At 38.0% G+C, this 22,038-nt stretch overlaps 1 protein-coding gene across 15 annotated transcripts in view; it reads left to right on the forward strand.

Moving 5' to 3' along the window:
* LCORL (ligand dependent nuclear receptor corepressor like) overlaps positions 1-22,038 on the forward strand; it is a 182,311-nt gene that overhangs the window by 38,038 nt on the left and 122,235 nt on the right. For 14 of the 15 annotated variants that reach the window (XM_073342427.2, XM_073342419.2, XM_073342418.2 and 11 more), the window contains exon 2: positions 18,851-18,916. In XM_073342427.2, coding sequence (XP_073198528.1) covers positions 18,851-18,916 — 66 coding nt within the window. Of the gene's footprint in view, positions 1-3,634; positions 3,760-18,850; positions 18,917-22,038 lie in introns of all 15 variants that reach the window. The other variant, XM_073342421.2, reaches the window with a different exon arrangement.

The following is a 22,038-nucleotide window of genomic DNA, read 5'->3' on the forward strand; positions in this document are numbered from 1 at the left end:
TAGGATTTCTGGGAGGGAGGGGGAAGAGAGGAGATGCGGCGCTTCCTCGCTCCTGCCCCTCCCTCCCAGAAAGTCCTAAGCAGTGGGGGAAGTGCTGGGAGGGAGGGAGAGGTGGCGGAGAAGAGGAACTTGTGCAATGCTCCCTTGTAAAGTCCCTGCTCTTCCACAAAATCTTACATGCAGTGCACAAAGCAGGCAGCCCAAGGACGTTATAAGGGAGCATTGTACAACTTTAAATGAGCATGTTCCCTAATTGAGCAGCGACGTACCTTTGAAACAACATTAAGCCGGAGGATGTTAAGTGAGGAGTTACTGTATTTTTATATACTGCAGTTTCACTCTTTAAATCAGTGGTCCCCAAACTTTTCAGGATTGTGCACCCTCCCTGTCTACACTCCCCTGCACTCCTGGGGCTGGGAGTGTGGACACAGTTCCTGGGTGGAGTGGGGAGGTCATGGACAAGGTAAAGGGGCTGAGGCTGGGGGGTAGATCTGGGGCTGGGAACAGAGGCATGGTTGAGGGCCAGGTGTGTGGCCATGGTTGGGGGCTGGAGCGGAACTGGGAGTGAAGCAGGGCTGGGTGGCGCTCGATCCCTGTGTGGCCTGGCCCAGGCCATGCTGCGCCCCCCTGAATGTTCCTCTGTGCCCCCCCACCCTCCAAAGGGGGGCGTGCTCAACACTTTGGGGACCTCTGCTTTAAATGTCCTTTTGGATCTACAGTTCTGTTTTCAAACATAACTGGGAAAAACAAATGCATTTATCAAATGGAATGTCCTAAATTTCAGTATCATTTCTCCTAGAAGAGTAACATAAATATAGAGAGTCATAAAACAGCCCAAAAAAGGGGCAGGAGGGAAAAAGAGTTGTAAAGAGTTGTCACTTTGGATGGGCTATCACCAGCAGGAGAGTGAATTTGTGTGGGGGGGTGGAGGGTGAGAAAACCTGGATTTGTGCTGGAAATGGCCCACCTGATGATCACTTTAGATAAGCTATTACCAGCAGGACAGTGGGGTGGGAGGAGGTATTGTTTCATATTCTCTGTGTATATATAAAGCCTGCTGCAGTTTCCACGATATGCATCTGAGGAAGTGAGCTGTAGCTCACGAAAGCTTATGCTCTAATAAATTGGTTAGTCTCTAAGGTGCCACAAGTACTCCTTTTCTTTTCTTTTTGCGAATACAGACTAACACGGCTGTTACTCTGAAACCTATTTTAGGACAGGGCACTGATTAAATAATTTAAACTGGAAAAACAAAATTATTAGACTATACAAATGAATATTACTGAAAAATGTTTAGCAGATCATTTTGTAGTAATATACTTGGTTTAATTTTAAATGATTGAAATAAAATGCAGAAAAACCTCAATCTAAAGCTGTATGCTATGGCCTTGGCTATTTCAAATAGAAACGTCTGAATCTGGGAATTCCCATTCTTTGTTTAGCAGTGAAAATTGCATGTTTGCTTGGAAAAATAAGGGGAATTTCCAAAATCGGAAGTTTTGTTTTTTGAGGTCAATTGCTAAACTGTCTAGGTCAGTACTCTTCTCTTGATCTGGCTGGTTGGAGTGTAGTTGCCGTAACTGAACTCCAAGTGTAGTAACCCAAGTCAAAATATTTCAACATGAGCAAAGGTGGAAGGCCACTTGACCCAATTCATGGTTATTTTGAGAAAGTTCATGAAGATGGAAAAGAATCTGAGGCAAAAACTGCAAAAAAAAAAAAAAAAAAAAAAAGTGAGTGGGAAGGCAGACCATATGAGGAAACATTTAGTTTTTGCTGCTGCAGTTTGTAAAAAGACACACCAGAACCACTGCTGTTGGCTATATTTACACAAGTGTTAGAGTCAGACTCTGAGGATGAAGGTACTGTTAAAACTGCATTGCCTTTGCCAAATACATCAAATGAACGCAGATCCAGGTTGGCGAGAGACAATGAGGAGGAAGTATGGTTTTTCAGACACAAATGGATATATGTTTGTAGCAAAAACAGCTCCAGAACTGAAACACAATTTTCAGACAAATTGCAGATTGCATTTTTTTTTTTTAATGGCTGTAATAGTGTCTCTTAGGTTATTGCGCTTCCAGCTCTTCAGGCAATGATCAGCTATCTAAAACCAAGCTACAAGTCACCCAGTCAAAAGCCAGTAGCAGATGAACTGATACAGTTACTGGTGGCTTGAGGGTGGAAGCATGCAAGAGATTACATGGAAAAGTGTTAGTACAAGATAAGGGGAAAGGCGCAAAGTATGAAAAGTGATCTGGATCAAGATGACAACATTTTGGTTACACATGTATGTGTATCACATTGGCTAAATCTACTCGGACAAGACCTAATCCCAAGTGGTTTGATAAAACATGTAGATTTACAAAAGTGTGTTTGTAATCCCCATCAGGCTGGAGCCTCGTTAAAAGAATGCCAATGATCTGTAAAACCCCAAATCCCTGGTGACGCACACTGGAACAGTCAAATAATATGCCTGGAAACCATGTTAAAAATCGGCTGCATTATTTTAGGATTGTGAGTGATCTTGAGACGGAACATGAAGACGGTGTTCTGTATAATTAATAATCAAGGGATTTTTCTGAGAAGCAAAAAACTTGGTCAGTTGAAACCAGTTGCTGTGCCACTTGATGCTCCAAAGGGACACATCAACGATTGCTGTTGCATGTGAAGTATGGTTGTATCTAATGAAAAATGAAGGTCTTGCTCCGTGCAAGGCTAAAGTACAAAAAGAGATTTAATGGGGCAATTACTCCTGTACACATGTTGGCCAACCTCCTTCATCCAAAATATGCAGGAAAGAAATTGTCAGCTGAACAAAAAAAATTGCAAGGCAAAGCCCTCTTGCATTAAATTAATATTTTAAATCAATATTTTCATCTGCTATCAAGGAAAAAGTTTCCTCTGTGACATTGTGGAAAAATCAGAGTATCTTCATTCTTCAGTCGTACTCAGTAGAACTGCTGGTGCAGTTGTTGTATCCAGCAAGTTAAGCAAGCATAGATACACCTATTCAAAATTGAGGAATAAGCTCAGTCTATCTGCTACATCAAAGTTGGTCTTCTGCTACAGAATGCTGGATGGCCAAATGGATCTGGACCAGTTGTCTGCAACTCTGCATGTTTTTGACTGCTTGATGCTTCAAGCCTGCAACTCTCTATTATTACTTTCATATAATCAAAATGGTTTTTGACTTGTTTGTATTAAAATGAAAACTGAAAAGAGTTGATGTATAACTTTTTGAGAAAATATTGAACCAAAATATATACAGACATTCTGATGTTTAGTATTTTAATTACATATTTTAGTAGTGTGCCCACTGAAGTTTTATTTTATTTGTACAATCCTAAATTAACATCCAAATCTCTTATGTAACCACAAGTTTTATATGTAACAAACTAAACACAATGTGCTGTGCACTAATCGTTCGTAAAATAGAAAATGCCTTAAACTGGGACAAACTAGTTTTTTCTCTGTTAAATTCCATGCCATCCTTACAAAACTTCTGTTGACACAGTGAGTGCACAAGGAATAGCTCAGGTCCCAAAGAATTATCCATGAGCCTCAAGGTCCTCTTCCCCTGTTGGGATAGAGAGGCCATAACTTTTTCTAAAAATCCTTTTCTTCATTGTAGTAAAAAATAGGTATTGGATGTGGACATCATCCCTGCCCCAGAAGGCTTTCAGTCAATGAAAATATTGGAGTAGAAGAGTGATATGAAATGCGATGCACCAGAAACTGATAAATGAGCAGTGATGAGTATGTATTTTGTCTATTTGTAAGCTTAGCGTGGTTATACATTATTGTTTACTAAGCTATAACCTCTACTCTGGATCAGATCAGAATAAAAACACAAGTTTCAGAAGAGTCTAGAAGAATATCAGACTTTTTAAAAGTATAATGTTGAATACAAATCTTTGGAATGCAAACACTTATCTTTCAGTCCCTACCATCTTCTCTTCTCTTCCTCTCTCCTCCCCCCCCCCCCAAAAAAAAAAAAAAAGAAAAAAAAGAAAAAGTCTAAAGCTGCAGCAGACTAGTGTAGGGCCAGATTTATATAGGCTTCCTAGTTGATCCATGGTGACATCAGGTGTTACTTTAGAGGGCTGTTGTGCCTCTGTCTCTTTAGGGGTGTTCTTCCCTAGGTTTATACTATAGTCCAGAACTAGATCTTTCAAGCTGTCAGTCTCTTTTCACAGTTTATTACATTGAAGGTGATCCTTTGACTTTCATACAGGGCTTTCCTCCTGACAGTTTGTATTTGCATGTTTTGGAGGTGCTGACACCAACTTCATGATGTGCTTCTTTGGTGGGATGTCACTTGTGAGGTCTCCTAAATCTTCCAGAGGGGGGTTCCATTCTTCCTCCTGTCTTACAAATATCACTGAGTCTGTATCATGACACGGACAACACTCTCTTGCAACCTCCCTTGTTGGTGTTATAGTGCTAAGCAGGCATAAGCCATGATGAAACAGGCTATAAACGATGTATATATTGCCGGAAACTGTGTGGCATTCTTTTGCATACTTCCAAGATAGGTTGTTTCATCATTTTATAAACTTGCGGGATGAAACCTCGTAAGTTGGGGTACAATAGATACTGAAAGAGTTCATCAGGATCTCTCACGATGTTGGCATTGGGTAACGCAAAAAGTGTTGCAACCAATACAGAGGAATTCTATCTTAGACCTTGTCCTAAAAGATAAAGAGAAACTTATCACAGAACTAAAAACTAATATGGTGGCTTAGTACAAGTGATCATGACTTTTTTACATTTATAAATGTGCAGACAAAATAGAGTCCAGCCCAGTAGCATATTTACTTGGTGTTTTAATAGGGCCAATTTCACAAAGCTGAAAACAATTGTGAGCCAAATCAGCTGGGAGGAAGAATTTAATCAGAAAAACGTGAATAAGTTCTTAAATGATTCTCAATTACTAGATGCCCCAAAAGCAATAGGTCCACTAATTGAGGAAGAAGATTATGCTGAATAAAAAACCAACCTGCTTTAGCGGGGAAGTGAAGGCAACTGTAAAAATTAATATATACGTATGAATGGAAGAAAGGGAAAGCTGATAGTAATGAATATAAATCAGAAGTTGGGAAGTACAGAAAATTGATAAGGGAAGCCCGTGAACACAAGGAAAAATCTATGGCCAGTAGAGTTAGGCATAATAAGGATTTTTTAAAATATATTAGGAACAAAAAGAATCCTGACAGTGGTCCATTGTGAGGTGGAAATGGTAGGATCATCAGTAATAATGCAGAAAAGGCTGAGTTTTCTATCAATATTTATTCTATATTTGAGTGAAAAAGCAGATGATACAGTCTCAGTGTATGATGATAACACTCTTTTTTTTCCATTCCATTTATATCTCTGGAGGATGTCAAACACACATGACTAACTTTAGTAGCTTCTAAGTCAATAGGTCCAGATAACTTGCATCCAAGAATTTTAGAAAAGGTGGCTTAGGAGCTGCTGGACTGTTAATGATGATTTTCAGTAAGTCTTGGAGCACTGGGGAAGTTCCAGAAAACTGAAAGAAAGCTAATGTTTGTGTGAATTTTTAACAGGATGACCTGGGTAATTATAGGCTGTCACCCAGGCAAGATAATGGAGAAGCTGATATGGGACCTGGTTAATAGTGAACTAAAGCAGGGTAATGTAATTAATGTAAATCAACATGGTTTTATGGAAAATAGATCTTGTCAAACTAACTTGATCTCTCTCTCCAAGTTTGATTTATAAAGGTAATAGTGTTGGATGTAATATACCGAGACTTCTGTAAGGCTTTTGACTTGGTGCTGCAGGACATTTTGATTGAAAAAAGGAAACCAATGATATAAAACTAACACGGTACACATTAAATGAATTAAAAGATGGCTTACTGATAGGTCTCAAAATGTAACTAAGTGAGAAATCGTTTCTGAGTAATCTGTTCTAGTGAGGTCCCACAGGGTTTGGTGCTTGGCCTTGTGCTGTTTAACATCTCTAACAATGACCTGGATGAAAACAAAATAATCACTGAAAGTCTGCAGATGACTAAAAATTGGGGAAGTTGTAAATAACAAAGGGGGCAGGTCACTGATACAAAGCTATCTAGATCGCTTGATTAAACTGTGCGCAAGCAAACAATATCAGTTTTAATATGGCTAAATGTATACATCTAGGAACGAGGAATGTAGGCCAGACTTACAGAATGGGGGACTCTATCCTGGGAAGCAACGACTGAAAAAGATTTGGATGTAATTGTGCATAATCATCTGAACATGAATTCCCACTGCAATGCTTTGGCCAGAAGAGCTAATGCAGTCATGGGATACATAAACCGGAGACTCTAATGTAGGAGTATTGAGATTTTATATCTATATTTGGTGCTGGTGTAGCCATTGCTGAAATACTGTGTCCAGTTCAGGTGCCTGCAATTCAAGAAGGATGTTGATAAACTGGAGAGGGTTCAGAGAAGAGTCACGAGAATGATTAAAGAACTATAAAGTACAATTTCTAATCATAGACTGAGCTCCTTCGATCTATTTAGTTTAGCAAAGAGAAGATTATGGGGTGATTTGATTAGTCTAATCTATGTGGGAAACAAATATATTTAACAATGGGTTCTTCATTCTAGCAGAGAAAGGTATAACATGATCCAATGGCTGGAAGCTGAAGCTAGACAAATTCAGACTGGAAATAAGGTGTACATTTTTAACAGTGAGAGTAATTAATCATTGGAACAATTTACCATGAATCATGGTGAATTCTCCATCACTGACCCTTTTAAATCAAGATTGGATATTTTTCTAAAAAGAGATGATCTATGATCTCTACTATGTTACTTCCCCAAAATAATTCCCAGAAGAGGTCATACTAGATGATCATAGTGGTCGCTTCTGGCCTTAGAATCTATGACCTATAACTCTTTGGGTGCTGTCTGTTTATCCCCTAAATACTGAGCCCTCTTCTGTTTCTCCAGCAACTGTTGTGCAAGCCTCTTCTTATCCCAACATCACCCCCTCTCAAACTCTGTGCAGCCCCTTTTACACCACTTTGTCTGCACAACTTTATATTCACACCTAGTCACCTTTGTTTTGAGCTATAGGTTAACCCTTAAAGTGCACATTTTTAAGGCGTTTACCCTCTGGAAATCTGGTGTTGCAACCCCCAAGACAAAACCACCTATCACCTCTCTCTTCAAAGAATCATAGTATTCACAGAGAGCTTTGACAAATTGGTTTACAGTAGTCACACAAAAATTAACTCTAATCTTTCTCACCAGAAATCCACCACATGTCTATGTATTTGCATGAAAAGAAAACCAGTTAAACAACCAAACAAATAATCAGAATATATGTACTAAGGTTTAACTTTTGTCAGCTGTTGACGCTGGAGAATTTTCCTTTACAGGTGTCTTTCTTTTTTTTTCTTTTGAGTTTATCTCAGTCTAAGGGCCTCTCTTTTATTACAAAACCTGTAAAACTGTCTTGTAAAATAAAATATCAGGCTGTTTTTCTACTATTTAAAACTGTATTAAAACAGTGCTTTACAAATGCCATTTTAGACATGCGTGTGCTCTTTTTCTCCCTCACTTGCTCAGTTTTTGAAATTTCTTTTCTACTAACAGTGTTGTTCCAGCCATAGACAAACATTTTTTAACATTAGTACATTTCTCCATTCTCCCATTATAAAAAAACATGCAAACACCATTCTACATGTTCTTCCCTCCCCGCACAGGGAGGAAAATCTTCCTTATTTTACACAAAATTAATCTCCTTTTCTGGGAAGTACTAATTTCCTGGGACATACATACAAACACCTTTTATCCTGTAGAAAAAAAGATTACATGTACAGCTACAATACATATACTGACTTTTTAACCCATTTCAAAACACACACACACACACACACACACACACACTATAAATAAAAATCTTGGCTGGAGTAAAAAAACCCAGTATATTAACACCCAAAAATAAACCATTTGTAACCAAATACTTTTAAAAACGACACACCTATGTATACCCTTTTCTGGGGGCAGACACATGTTTTGCCATAGAAAAAATGACACATTGCATGTGCACCTAAACCACAAATAACAATTTGTGGTTTTAGTATTAAAACTAGTATTTAGTATTAAAACTAACTTTAAAAACACCCCTTTTTAAAAAACATGTTTTTAAAAGCAACGTTTCAGAAATTTATCTTCCACTTCAGAAGAATCAAGTGCCAGCACAACTTTACTCTGTTTTCCTACACAAGAACTTGGGCCTTTTGGTTAAAGAGCAAGCAAAATTTTAGTTAGTAGTATTCCCCAGATGCAGAAATCCCTATAAAAGCTGTTTTAAGTACCATTTTTTTTTTTAAACCATGTTAAACACAGGCATAGTTAAAATGGAATTGTATCTGGCCCTTCCACATTACGGCTTAAAGTTTTTGGTTCCATACTAAATAACTCCCTCTGCAATAAAGATGTATCATGATTAGTAAGAAACGTATAGACAAAGGGCGAGGGGGCGGGGGAGTAGGTAGATATACAGAGTTATAAAGTAACCACACCATTGTAAGCTTACAAACCAGGTGCCAGCTCATGTCCCTAGGCCTTAATGAACACTGACAAACGTATAGCTGGACCCAGCCTGGCTCACCTGTGTGTTAACATTGTTAAAATAAATCTTAAGTTGATAAGAATGTGTTTAGTGTTTAGAGTTGAATGTAGGACTGTTGATTATCACAGCTAACTCATGTGATTAACTCAAATTAATTTCAATTTAAAAAATCTTGATTTAATTGCAGTTTTAATTGCACTGTTAATAGAATACCAATTAATATTAAATATTTAGGATGTTTTTTCTACATTTTCAAATATATTGATTTTAGTTACAACGTAGAATAAAAAGTGTACAGTGCTCACTTTATATTTTTATTACAAATATTTGCACTGTAAAAATGATATATCTTTCAATTCACCTCATATGAGTACCATAGTGCAGTCTCTTTAACATGAAAGCACAACTTACAAACGTAGATTTTTTTTGTTTGTTTTGTTACATAACTGCATTCAAAAACAAAACAATGTACAACTTTAGAGCCTACAGGTCCACTCAGTCTTCCCCTTGTTCAGCCAATCACTAAGAGAAACAAGTTTGTTTACATTTATGGGAGATAATGCTGCTCTCTTCTTATTTACAATGTCACCTGAAAGTGAGAACAGACATTCACATGGCACTGTTGTAGCCTGCATATCTTATCTGGCACGTAAATACCTTGCAAAACATTTGTATGCCCCTTCAGGCTTTGGCCACCATTCCAGAGGACATGCTTCCATGCTGATGACACTCATTTTTAAAAAAAAATGCGTTTATTAAATTTATGACTGAACTCCTTGGGGGAGAATTGTATTTTCTTCTGCTGTGTGTTTTACTTGCACTCTGCCATATATTTTGTGTTATGGCAGTCTTGGATGATGACCCAGCATGTTTTTGTTTATTTTAAGAACGCTTTCACAGCAGATTTGACAAAACACAAAAGATACCAATGTGAGGTTTCTAAAGATAGCTACAGCAGTCGCCCCAAGATTTAAGACTCTGAAGTGCCTTCCAAAATCCGAGAAGGATGGGGTCTGGAGCATGCTTTTAGAAGTCTTAAAAAAGAAACACTTTGATGCGGAAACTACAGAACCAAAAAAGAAAATCAACCTTTTGCTGGTGGCATCTGACTCAGATAATGAAAATGAACGTGTGTCAATCTGCACTGCTTTGGATCATTATTGAGCTGAACCAGTCATCAGCATGGACACATGTCATCTGGAATGGTGGTTGAAGCATGAAGGGACATATGAATCTTCAGTGCATCTGGCACATAAATATCTTGCAATGCTGGCTACAACAGTGCCACGAGAATGCGTGTTCTCACTTTCAGGTGACATTGTGAACTAGAAGAGGGCAGCATTATCTTCTTCAAACGTAAACCAACTTGTTTCTCTTAGTGATTGGCTGAACAAGAACTAGGATTGAGTGGATTTTTAGGCTCTAAAGTTTTACATTGTTTTATTTTTGAATGCATTTTTTGTATATAATACATTTGTAAATTAAACTTTCATGATAGAGATTGCAATACAGTACTTGTATTAAGTGAATTGAAAAATATTTTTTTATTTTTACAATGCAAATATTTATAACTGAGCACTGTACACTTTGTATTCTATGTTAAAATTGAAATCCATATATTTAAAAATGCAAAAAAAATCCAAAAATATTTATATAAATGGTATTCTATTGTTTAACAGCACGATTAATCTCAATTTAATTTTTTAATAGCTTGACAGCCCTAGTTGAAATGCTTGTAGGGTGTTGCATATATTGCTCTCACTTATAACATCTGTAGCCCAAAATATAAAGTTATATTAAGTGTTAATGATGTAAACGTGTGTAATTACATTAATTAAATGCTTCTTTCTTGTTTCGTGAGTTTATGCAAAGTGCTGGTCCTACACAGAAGAAGGTCCATTGATGTTTCACAAAGGCTCATTTGGTTTCAAAGGGCAAAAACTTTGATTGCACCCCTGCCACACACACACCTATGAAGAGGAGACAGGCACTGATATGTATTCCATAAGTTTGAACTCTGGAGGAAAGGGGAAAAAAAATCCCTGACCAGGAGGAACTGTATCTCCGTGCTACTTGGAATTTGGAGAGGGCAATATTTGTAAGCATAAGCAAGGGATCCCCAAGCTGCTTAGCTTGGGTTAGCTCTAACGAACATAGAAAGCTTACATATCTCAGCAGCTTCTTTTACCTTTTGGAACTTAAGACTGTAACTCGTTTGTGTGTGTGTATGTTCACCCGCTTTAACATTACTAATTTATTTTTCCTAATTTATAAATCTTTAGTTTTTATTACAGGATTGGCTACAAGCATTGTCTCTGAGTGACATAAGGTACAATTGACCTCTGATAAGTGACTGGCCCTTCGGGACTTGGAGTAATCTGAATATTGTTGTGATTTTTGGTATAAGGAACCATCTATTACTAAGACTGGGTTGCAGAGTAGACTAATGTGCCCAAGGAGATTGTCTGTGACTCCATGTTAAGGCTGTTCTAGTGCTTGGGGAGTTTACATTTAATACTTGTTGAAATCTAGTTATAGCACCTAAAACCAGTTTGGGGTTTGTGCCCTGATTTGTAACAGTCTGCCCTGATGTTGGCACCCAAGTTTGTGAGCCTCTCAAGACAGCTTGACAACCATATCTTACAGTCTAGCAACATTAACCCTGTCCAAAGGTGCTTTCTGTTGTAAAAGGACTACTGGTCTCTCCAAAAAACTCATATTTTATACCATCATACTGCTTTGGTTCAATCAAAACTTCAGAGTATGTTAACACATTGTTTTGATCACTATCACCCTTAACTGATAGATTCATGTGTAATTTATGTATTTCTCCCGGAACATCCCCTTTTGGTGGTCTCTGGATAATAACTGTCTTTTTAGTTTTTAGTTAAGAGGTTCTCAAACTGGGGGTCGTGAGGTTATTACATGGGGGAGTTGCAAGCTGTCAGCTGCCACCCCAAACCCCACTTTGCCTCTAGCATTTATAATAGTGTTAAATATTTAAAAAGTGTTTTTAATTTATAAGGGGGGCCACAGTCAGAGGCTTGCTGTGTGAAAGGGATCACCAGTACAAAAATTTGAGAACCACTGAGTTAAAATATATTTTTCTATTTTCAATTAAAAACAGCACTGTAAATCCTTTTTAAACAGTAAATAAACATACACAGCAATTCTGACTGTTACCGAATCCCCCATTCCTATCTATTTACCTTGCAGCTGCAAATGAATTTGTTTTAAACATTTCTTTTGTGCATTAGGTTATGGTTTTGTTTTTACATGAAAGTGGACCTAGCACCCGTATTCTTACAGAATTAAATAGTAAAGAGAGCACAAATACCTGTAGGTTTTAGTTATGTGATAGGGAGCATGTTCTTACAGCATACTCTTATTTTATAAATATGGTGGAAGTTTGTGGCTCCCTTCACCATTTCCGACATGGGGTAGGCCAAGGGATTGCTATTGAAAATGAACTCTACTTTTTTGAACTTGTCATTACTTTGTTTTAGTTGCCAGAGAGTTTGATCCATGGCATTTTTACAAACATCAAAGGTTTATTAAACCAGACATAGCCCTTGTCAGCTGGTCCCACCTTGATTGCCCAAACCTGGATATTCATTAAAACTGTTTATGGATCCTTTTGCAAATCGTAACATCTTACTTTGCTGTAACCTTAAGGACCTGGTATCTGTTTACACAACTGCCGAAGGCTGTAGATCCACCCAGGCAATTTCAAAGAACAGATTGATTAAGCCAGGAATTCCAAGGCATATTGATGGGTGTTTTGTCAGCTATATTGTTCTCAAGAACGTGGTTTGAGAGAGAAAGCTATACAACCTAGTCATTTTTTGCTTTATTTCAACCACGGGGTTTTAGTTCAGCCAGATTTTACAACAGACATTCCATCTTTTTTGTTGTAAAATGTTTGGTTTTTTTAAAGACAATAGCTAGAGTTTTTGAAAGCTACCCCCTTGAAAGCTTTTTTTTTTGGGGGGGGGGACCCTTCAAAGCCCCCATTTTATTTAAGGGCCACACTGGCCTTGCACTAGAACCCACACAAATATAAAGACCTTTTCATCAGTTACTTTTATTTACAGATGCCATGTTTTATTATATTTAATGTCACATTGGTCCATTCACCATTCTCTAACTTTAGATGTCTTGCAAATCTTTTTCCTAAACCAGGTTCTGTAACTTTTTGTGCGGATCATGTGATCAATACAATATATTACATGGGTATCCTTCAGTTTGATGATTTTGTTTAAAACCCTGGTAGGGTCTCGAGAGCTTTGCACGGCATTTACTAAGGCAGCCTCTTGTGCTAAACTTCCTTGGGTTAAGCAGACACATTTCATTGCATAACCTATGACGGTAACCTTGTTTAATAAGATTTCCACATATAAGTTGGCACCACTGGGCCCAGGACTTGCAGTTTATATCCTCCGAAATCTAAATCCAGCAGTCATAATCTTGCTGGCCTGATGTGTCTATAACACAACCTCCACAGTCTTCAGAATGCTTCTTCCTAAGGCAACGATTAAGGACAACATAAACGCTCTTTTATGAAATACGACTCTCTTATGCTCACATGGTACAGGCTCAGTTAGCTCTATGCCAAGTCCCTTCTTCAATCCATATAGCCATCGTCCTCTTCATGCTTGGTGTCCTCTTGAACAATTTGTCTTGGTGCTGAGCAAAAACAAATTGTCCAGGGCTTCTGGGTCCTCTGTAGAAAGGTGTTGTGAAGCTCTGTGCCCCAGAAGTAAAACACTAGAGGGGAGGGTCTTATGGGGACAGAGGGTGAGTTCAAAGTAGACCTTTTCAGTGAAGTGATGTGGTATATCTAAAAGATTTCATAAAATCTAATAGAAAAAAAGAGTGGAGAGCAGCATGCAGTTGAATCTTTGAATACGAATCCTGAACTGTAAAAATACAAATATACTAGTAGGGCTTTATTATTAGCCTTTTGCTCAAGAAAAAGACACCAAGTGCTCAAAGTTGAAAGAGATAAAAGCAGCAAAGTCTAACAAACTAAGTTTAGTGACATTAAGGTTGCACCAAAATCCATCCCCTTGGACATGTGGAAGAAACAAGGGAAAGTTTTCCAGTACTTGTGGCTGTTTTCATATCCTCTTCGATACTGATAGCGTAGTCCAGAGGTATTCACTTCTATAACCAATGTATGCTGAAACAACAAATATCCCAACTTTATCCAATTCTTTAACACACAATCTTGATGTTGACCTCATACTACTTGTATCAGTTTATTGATAGTTAATTTCTCTGGATAGTTATTTTGCTTCAGCCCTGCTGAAATTGTTAACATTTTGTGACAGAGTGAGTTTGATGAACTAAATGCCTCTTGGCATGCATGATCAGCAGCACTGTAGATGAAGTAAAAATGACAAGGAATACTGGAAACTCTTTCCCTAACTTGTTTTCACACTTTCAAGGGTCTGGATAGATTTGGGGAAGGGGGTTGTCCTGATGCAGCCTTAACCAAAAATATGTTTTGTAGTTTTCTTCTTTGTGAGGAAGATTGGTGTACTACAGGAGGTATCTCTCCGGGGCAGAGTGGAGAGAAGGAGAGCTGGAGAGGGAGAAACAGCATTGCTGAGGCTTGCTGCCTGTGTTGACTGTTTTATATGGTGAGAGGGTCTCTCTATCTCATATTTAATCACCAATGAAAAGTCCGTGAAGTAAATACGCTATGGGTAGACCACTATGTTTAGCAATGACAACATAACCCGTCAGTGGTTTGCATGATTTCTTGTTTCCTGAAATATTCCCTAATCAATCCTGTAATTCCAAAAAATGAGTTTGGCTAACAGCAGCTGCAGCAGCATTATCTGTACTTGTATTCCAGGTCTCTCTGTATGAAGCATACCTCTCCACCTGTCAGTGAGTAACACCAGCAGTCAAAAGTGTGACACGTGCTTTACATATAATACATTTTTCTTTTAATAGATTACAAGGTCAGAAAGACCCATCATGATCATCTAGTCTGACCTGCACATTGCAGGCCACAGAACCTCCTTACCCCCTCCTGTAATAGACCCATAACCTCTGAATGAGTTCCTGAAGTCCTCAGATCATGATGTAAAGACTTCAAGTTACAGAGAATCCACCATTTACACTCGTTCAAACCTGCAAGCAAACCCTACCCCATGCTGCACAGGAAGGTGAAGCTGCCAATCTGACTTGGGGCGGGAAATTCCTTCCCAACCCCAAATATGGTGATGAGTTAGACCCCTGAGCATGTGGGCAAGACCCAGCAGCCAGAAACCTGGGAAAGAAATCTCTGTAGTAACTCAGAGCCCTCCCCATCTAGTGTCCCATAACTGGCCACACGAGATATTTTCAACTAGCAGTTGCAAATTGGGTACATGCCATTTAGGAAGTCTCATGATACCGTTCCCTCCATAAACTTATCAAACTCAGTCTGAAGCCAGTTAGGATTATTTTTTTCCCCCTTGGAAGGCTGTTCCAGAATGTCACTCTTCCGTTGGTTAGAAACGTTTGTCTAGTTTCAAACCTAAACTTGTTGATGGCCAGTTTGTATCCATTTGTTCTTGTGTCAACACTGGTGCATAAGTTAAATACCAGGTGGGGGAGGAGTTATTTATCCTGGTATTTATCCCTCTGATAGAGTTTTTCATACAATTACTCCTGTATTTAGCCTAATGACAAGGCTTAGGATGACCTAATGTAACAGACATTTGTTTCCTACCACAGTACACTATTTCGGAAGATTCACCTGTAATACAGTCTGGCTCTTTAAACCTCAATATGTGGGGTCATGGTGTAAACATAATTTATAGAAAGAACGACGAGTACTTGTGGCACCTTACAGTCTAACAAATTTATTTGAAAGTAAGCTTTTGTGGGCTAAAGCCCACTTCATCAGAAGCATGCAGTGGAAAATACAGGAGGAAGCTATATATATATAATATATATATAAATACACACACACACCATGAAAAAATGGGAGAATCGATTTAAGGTGGGCTATTATCAGCAGGAGAAAAAAAAACTTTTGTAGTCATCTTTTTTTATGATCACTACAAAAGATTTTTTTTTTCCTCCTGATAATAGCCCACCTTAATCTATTGGTCTCATTAAGAGTTGGTATGGTAACCACCTTTTTTTTTTCATGGTGTGTGTGTATATGTGTGTGTGTGTGTGTGTATGTATAATAAAAAATAAAAATAGCTTCCTCCTGTATTTTCCACTACATGTATCTGATGAAGTGGGCTTTAGCCCACGAAAGCTTATGTTCAAATAAATTTTAGTCTCTAGGGTGTCACAGGTACTCGTCGTTCTTTCTGCTGATACAGACTAACACGGCTACCACTGTGAAAGATAATTTACCATTATACTTTGTCATCGGTAACTGTCAGCTTTGACCAGCAACAACAAAATGTTGATGTTAAATACAGTAACTTTTAACACCTTTTGCCATATATTTTGTATAGTTATTTCTTTTAACATTCTTCCAATCTACTCATAGTAAAGAATCACACACACTTAATTTCGTACATCAAACTACTTTTAGTATGTTTTCAAAAACGATCTTAAGACAATGTCAGATAAAAAAAAAAAAGTCACTCTACTCTTAAAATATAAAGGTTAGTTTTTGTTTTATCACTGCAAACTGCCATAAAAATTCAAGCAGTTCATAAACTCCAATAAGCATTCGGAATTCTTCTCATGCAAAACACAGATTCTTTTTATAGACTCTTCACCCTTGTTAAAATGGAAGTCTCACGTAACCTGCACTGTTGTGGAACTACTACCCCAGTGTAGTAATGGAGCTTTTCAGTTACCTGCATGTAAACTGGTCAAATGATGTAATAGGACAAAGTTATGAGAAGCAATTTCTCAACACTTTAAATGGCTGCTTCTTGAAACAGTTAGTTCTAGAGTGCACAAGAGCAAAGACTCAGTGTACTCTTAAGTAACATGCAGGAGTTAATTCAAGAAGTAACTAGCTGAAACCAAGTAATGATGACTACAATATAATAAAATTTAAAGTTCTAGAGGGAGGAAAAGTACCAAAAATGAACATAATGACATTGTATTGCAGGTTATTTGAGACACCCCAGGCTTAGACTGCATATGTTCAATATGATGTGTGCTCTGCTGGAGTCCTCGGCTTGTGCTTGCTCTTCCCTTAATGGAAAGTTGACACCTCCTTGGTAGGGCTGGAGTTAGGGTATAGCTATAACAGACATATGCCTAGGTCACCAGCTCACAGTGTCATACGATGTCAGAATCTAAGCTTTCATTTTGAAAGCACTTCTTTCTAGCTTTGATGTTTGCAAAGAAAAGTTTGAAAATATGAACCGTTGATACCAACACAGTAAACATTTGTCTGGGCCTGGAGATAGTATCCAACATAGAAAGAAGCAGACCCAGGTAAACCAAGGAGGGAAGTTGACCCAGGTTGACTATCTGAGCAGACCGAGATCTGAAATTGGTCCTAGTTTAGTTGCACGTGGACAGGAATTTGTATTACAATTAGCCATAGAGCTGATTTTAAAAAAGTAAATGGGGGAGAGCTAGTGCAGAAATGCCAGTCATTTTAATTTTGCTGGTGTAGGAAAAAGAATTACTTTTCAGTTATTTAAAATTAACATTTTTGTAAAAAATTCACTTTTGAATTTTTAACTTTTCTTCCTCCCTGCCCCTTTCTCATGTTGCCACTGAAAAGTTGAACAAGAAAGGAAAAACAAAAAGACACTCTCCCGCCCTCTCCGGAGTTAATTTGCAGAAATTTTTCAGCTGAAAATGTTAGCTATTTTTCTTAAGAAAAAATCCTTTAAATTTTTTTGACCAGTTCTGTTGGTTCTTTTTCGGTTTCTCCAGGTATGAGCAGAAGCATACTGAGAGATTGGTCTGTAGAAGATGACATTTACACTAACAGTGCTTTTCTTATTTAATAATTAAAGGAAAGTAATTTCATGGACCTCCCGTTCACAAAGCTGCTATAACTATGCAAATCCAAATGGTTAGAAATGGCAAAACTAACATCATTATTCAACAATCTTCAGAGATGTTTCAACGGGGTTGACCTGTAATTTGTAGAATTAATTGCCCAAAAAGTAATTATAATGAGTACACAGCGTGCATGAGTACCTCAAAGAGACAGCTTAGCATAAGACGTCTTTTTAGTACTGTCTCAGTATCAGAAGAATGATTTCATGAAGTGATAAGCATGCATGATGTAATTCAGTAGCATACCTTAAGCAGACGGGAGAGAGCTCTCCCGTTGACTTAATTATTGCTGCCCCGCGAGCGATGGTAGCTATGTTGGTGGGAGAACCTCTCCCACTGACACAGCACTGTCCACACAATTGCTTTTAATCAGTGTAACTTGTGTCACTCTGGGATGGCTTATTCACACCCCTAAGCAACATAACTTAGCCCTACTTAAGCTGTAGTGTGTACACAGCCTAAGACTCTCTCCTGCCACTCCAACACAGTGTTGGAAACTCCTCCCCCCTTTCCAGCAGTAGACTTGAACCACCTCTTCTGTTTCCTCTTGTCAATTGCCTCCTGACACATCATCTTTTCTTCTGTTGTAGTCCTATGGAATTGATATTTCCAGATGCCTTAAGTAAACTGGTAAATCTTGAAAATATTTTGATTTGTCTCATCCTTAATTTTAAAACATTTTTGTATGAGACTAGGGAGAATTCTTGGGAGATCTTCCTCCCCCCTGCCACCCGAAAAAAAGTGCACTACAATTCAAAAAGAGGAAACAAGCTTTGTTAGTCTAGAAAAGTTCATAATTGATATATTTGTAGAAATTCATATTATTAGAATGCATATTCAAGTTATATAATTCTGAAGATCAAAGCTGAGAACCTTGTGTTTTGAAGATTCACATTTTTGTCATAGAGGAACCTACCTCTCAATGAAATGAAGATACTGCTTCATTTGTGGAGAAGCTATGAGGTTAATCGTCTCACCTTTAAGATTCCTTGTAGTTATTTTTAAATCTGATAAGGTTGTTGGGGCATGGCTTAGTAGGCTGATTCGGTACAGATGGCACTTGCCTTGTCTTAGGTTGATCTTCTAGTTCTGTTGAACAGCACTATAAATAAAGAAAAATTTCTACAAGATAAATTGTAACAATTTTTAGTTGCTACATTTGTTTAAAAAGTATTTGCCTAATTGTGGCTTTTATGTTGATTTATTTTGGGGTAAAGGGTTTTGTTCACCATTTTAAATCTCTCTTTTGTTTTCAGGTTTTGAAAGTATTTTAGAAGGGCTTTATGGACCAAGGCTACGAAGAGACCTCAGTTTATTTGAAGGTAAATGGCTCATATTTAGTGCACTGGGTTTTATTTACTAGCTTTTCATTTAGTTAGAAATTTTATTTTTAAGGATTTATAGAAGTCTAAGAAGGAAATGTGAAGCTATGAAACTTTGTGTTTTCCCTAATGCATTTTTTCATCTTAGCCTCCTTCCCATCCTCATACTTTCTGTACGTATACAGAATTAGTAGCTGGAACTTGTTAGTAATGAATTGCCTGGATTAACTAGGCATCCCTAAGTATCTGGCACAGGAAAGATTTTTTTTTTTTCTGGAATATTGTATCTCTTATTAACTTTCTTTTTGTGAGCAACTTTTAGAAGGGAAGGCAAACAGTTTAGTTCTCTGACATTGTTGCTATCAGAATTAATTAGGAATCAGGTGGTTCTCAACAGCCATTAATTTTGCATAATCACCTACTCTTAAGAGGCTAACCTAATTTTTATAATACAGTCTTCTTCTAGCATCCACGTAACCATCTTTTCTCAAGTTTGCAGAGTTATGCTGGAATAACTGTAAACAGTTACAATTTTTTAAAATTCAAGTTGATAGGAAAATGTACTTTGTGGTGTGATGTTAGTAAATGATGGTGCCATATTAATGGTTTCTCACTAAAACAGTGCGGGTGAAGCCTGCATGAACGTGCCTGAATTTTTAAAAAGAAAGGACATTGTCAAATCCATTTTCATAATTTATTGAAAAAGCCTGCTCTTTCTATAACCACTTAGCTACTCAAAATCTTTTCCCTTGCCTTACCTTTCATTGCCTTGCAATTTGTTACTGACTGTCATAAGTGTTATGTTATGGCAATGTGAGAGATAAATGTAGTGTGTAGCATGGTATAAAAGCTTTATTGGAATGAATTTGAATAACTGCATTACTTGAAGGTGGCAACTCCATGACTAAGTTATGCAAATCATTTGTTAGTAAAATCTTCTACAGTGTTCCCTCATTTTATATCTTTTGCATTTGTTTGTCTCACTTTTTTTTCCTCCCCCTCCTCCCCCCCGAGAATATTTTTAAAAAATTGTGACAATTTTTGATACTGTTTTTTGTTTCCCTCCATCTGTAAAGCCAGGAGTGCCATCAGTCAGAGATTATAAAATGTCTGTGTAATTTTTACATGTTCCTAAAAATAACTTTTCCAGAATGTCAGTTTTAGGTATGATACAGTACTAACTGATTACTGTGTACTGTGGTGGAAACAAATACACTTCACCATTTGGAAAGGGAAGGGAGGATTCCTGGCTTTCTAATGGTATAAAGCACTCCTTTTCTAGACATAATTACTAATGGGCACAGGACACTAGATTTTAAACCTATTAGTGATCCAAGGTTTGAATATTCCTGGGCACTGGAATTTTTATATTTGGGGCATAGAAAGAAGAAAAACCTTTTTATGGTTTGTTTTGTAAGTGGATTGAAAGCAGTTCAGAAGCATGGAATGTTGGTAGTATTGGGATAATGGGTAGAATGCAGATGATGCAGGTAAAGGAACATGATGATCTACATGACAGATTTCACTGCTCTATAATTGGTGCATTTATGTATATGGGATATATTAATGGGGAAGCTGGTAGTGACCCTCTCTCTAGCCTGGCTAACACTTTCCATTATAAAGAATTTGTGAAATCTTTTCTTTGAAAAGGTCTCATATCTTCCTTGTTTGCAATAGACCTTGGATATTTGACATTGAGAATTCCCTTGGACTGCAGAAGTGCCTTTTCTGTGTCCCATGAAATTCCATTCAGATTTGGCTGAGATATATAGTGTTACATTGCCATTTTCTGTCTCTCATTATTTAGGCAGTATGCCTGAATCACTGTTCTGAACCCTGGGCTATATGTTTGACACCCCTGCTGGGTTCATACCACTGCCGCTACAGCGGCAGCACACTAAACCAGGGAACTGCCAGAGCAGCTGTGGTAAGGGAAAGAGAAGGAGTCAGACTGGGATGCCCTCCCACTATATTTTTTAAAATTGATTTGTATTACAGTGGCATCTAGGAGGTTTGGCAAGAGTTCCCTTTATCTCCAAGTTCTACATTGATAACACATTAGAGGTCATCTTATTCTTGCTTGAAGTACTCCGTTCACATCCATTGCTTCAGTGGTCAGAGTCTTTCTGACTGTCATTTAACAATGAACTCCTGGTTACAACTGACTAGTTTCACATCCTAGCTTTGAATGACATTGCATTTTATCATATTTGCCTCTTCACATGGGGCTCAATTCAGCAAGGTACTTAAACTCATGCTTAATTAGAAAAGGAGTACTTGTGGCACCTTAGCGACTAACCAATTTATTTGAGCATAAGCTTTCGGGAGCTACAGCTCACTTCATCGGATGCATACTGTGGAAAGTACAGAAGATCTTTTTATATACGCAAAGCATGAAAAAATGGGTGTTTACCACTACAAAAGGTTTTCTCTCCCCCCGCCCCACCCCACTCTCCTGCTGGTAATAGCTTATCTAAAGTGATCACTCTCCTTACAGTGTGTACTGGGCCATTTCCAGCACAAATCCAGGTCCCGTCCCCGCCCCCCGGTAACAGGAGAGTGGGTTTGTTGGGGGGGAGAAGGCCCAACTTGATTATCATACACATTGTAAGGAGAGTGATCACTTTAGATAAGCTATTACCAGCAGGAGAGTGGGGTGGGGGGGGGGAGAGAAAACCTTTTGTAGTGGTAAACACCCATTTTTTCATGCTTTGTGTATATAAAAAGATCTTCTGTACTTTCCACAGTATGCATCCGATGAAGTGAGCTGTAGCTCACGAAAGCTTATGCTCAAATAAATTGGTTAGTCTCTAAGGTGCCACAAGTACTCCTTTTCTTTTTGCGAATACAGACTAACATGGCTGTTACTCTGAAACCTGTCATGCTTAATTACCTTGCTGAATTTGTGCCTTAGTTCTTTGTCTTATTCGAGGGACAAGGTGGGTGAGGTAATATCTTTTATTGGACCAACTTAAACAGTCTCTTTCCATCTTGTATTTTGCTATGATAGACTGAGTAAGTTTCCCAGACCTGAAGAAGAGCTCTGTGTAAGCTTGAAAGCTTGTCTCTCTCACCAACAAAAGCTGGTCCAATAAAATATATTACCTCCCCCACCTTGTCTC

Source organism: Lepidochelys kempii, chromosome 4, assembly GCF_965140285.1.
Source record: "Lepidochelys kempii isolate rLepKem1 chromosome 4, rLepKem1.hap1, whole genome shotgun sequence".
NCBI classification, from domain to species: domain Eukaryota; kingdom Metazoa; phylum Chordata; order Testudines; family Cheloniidae; genus Lepidochelys; species Lepidochelys kempii.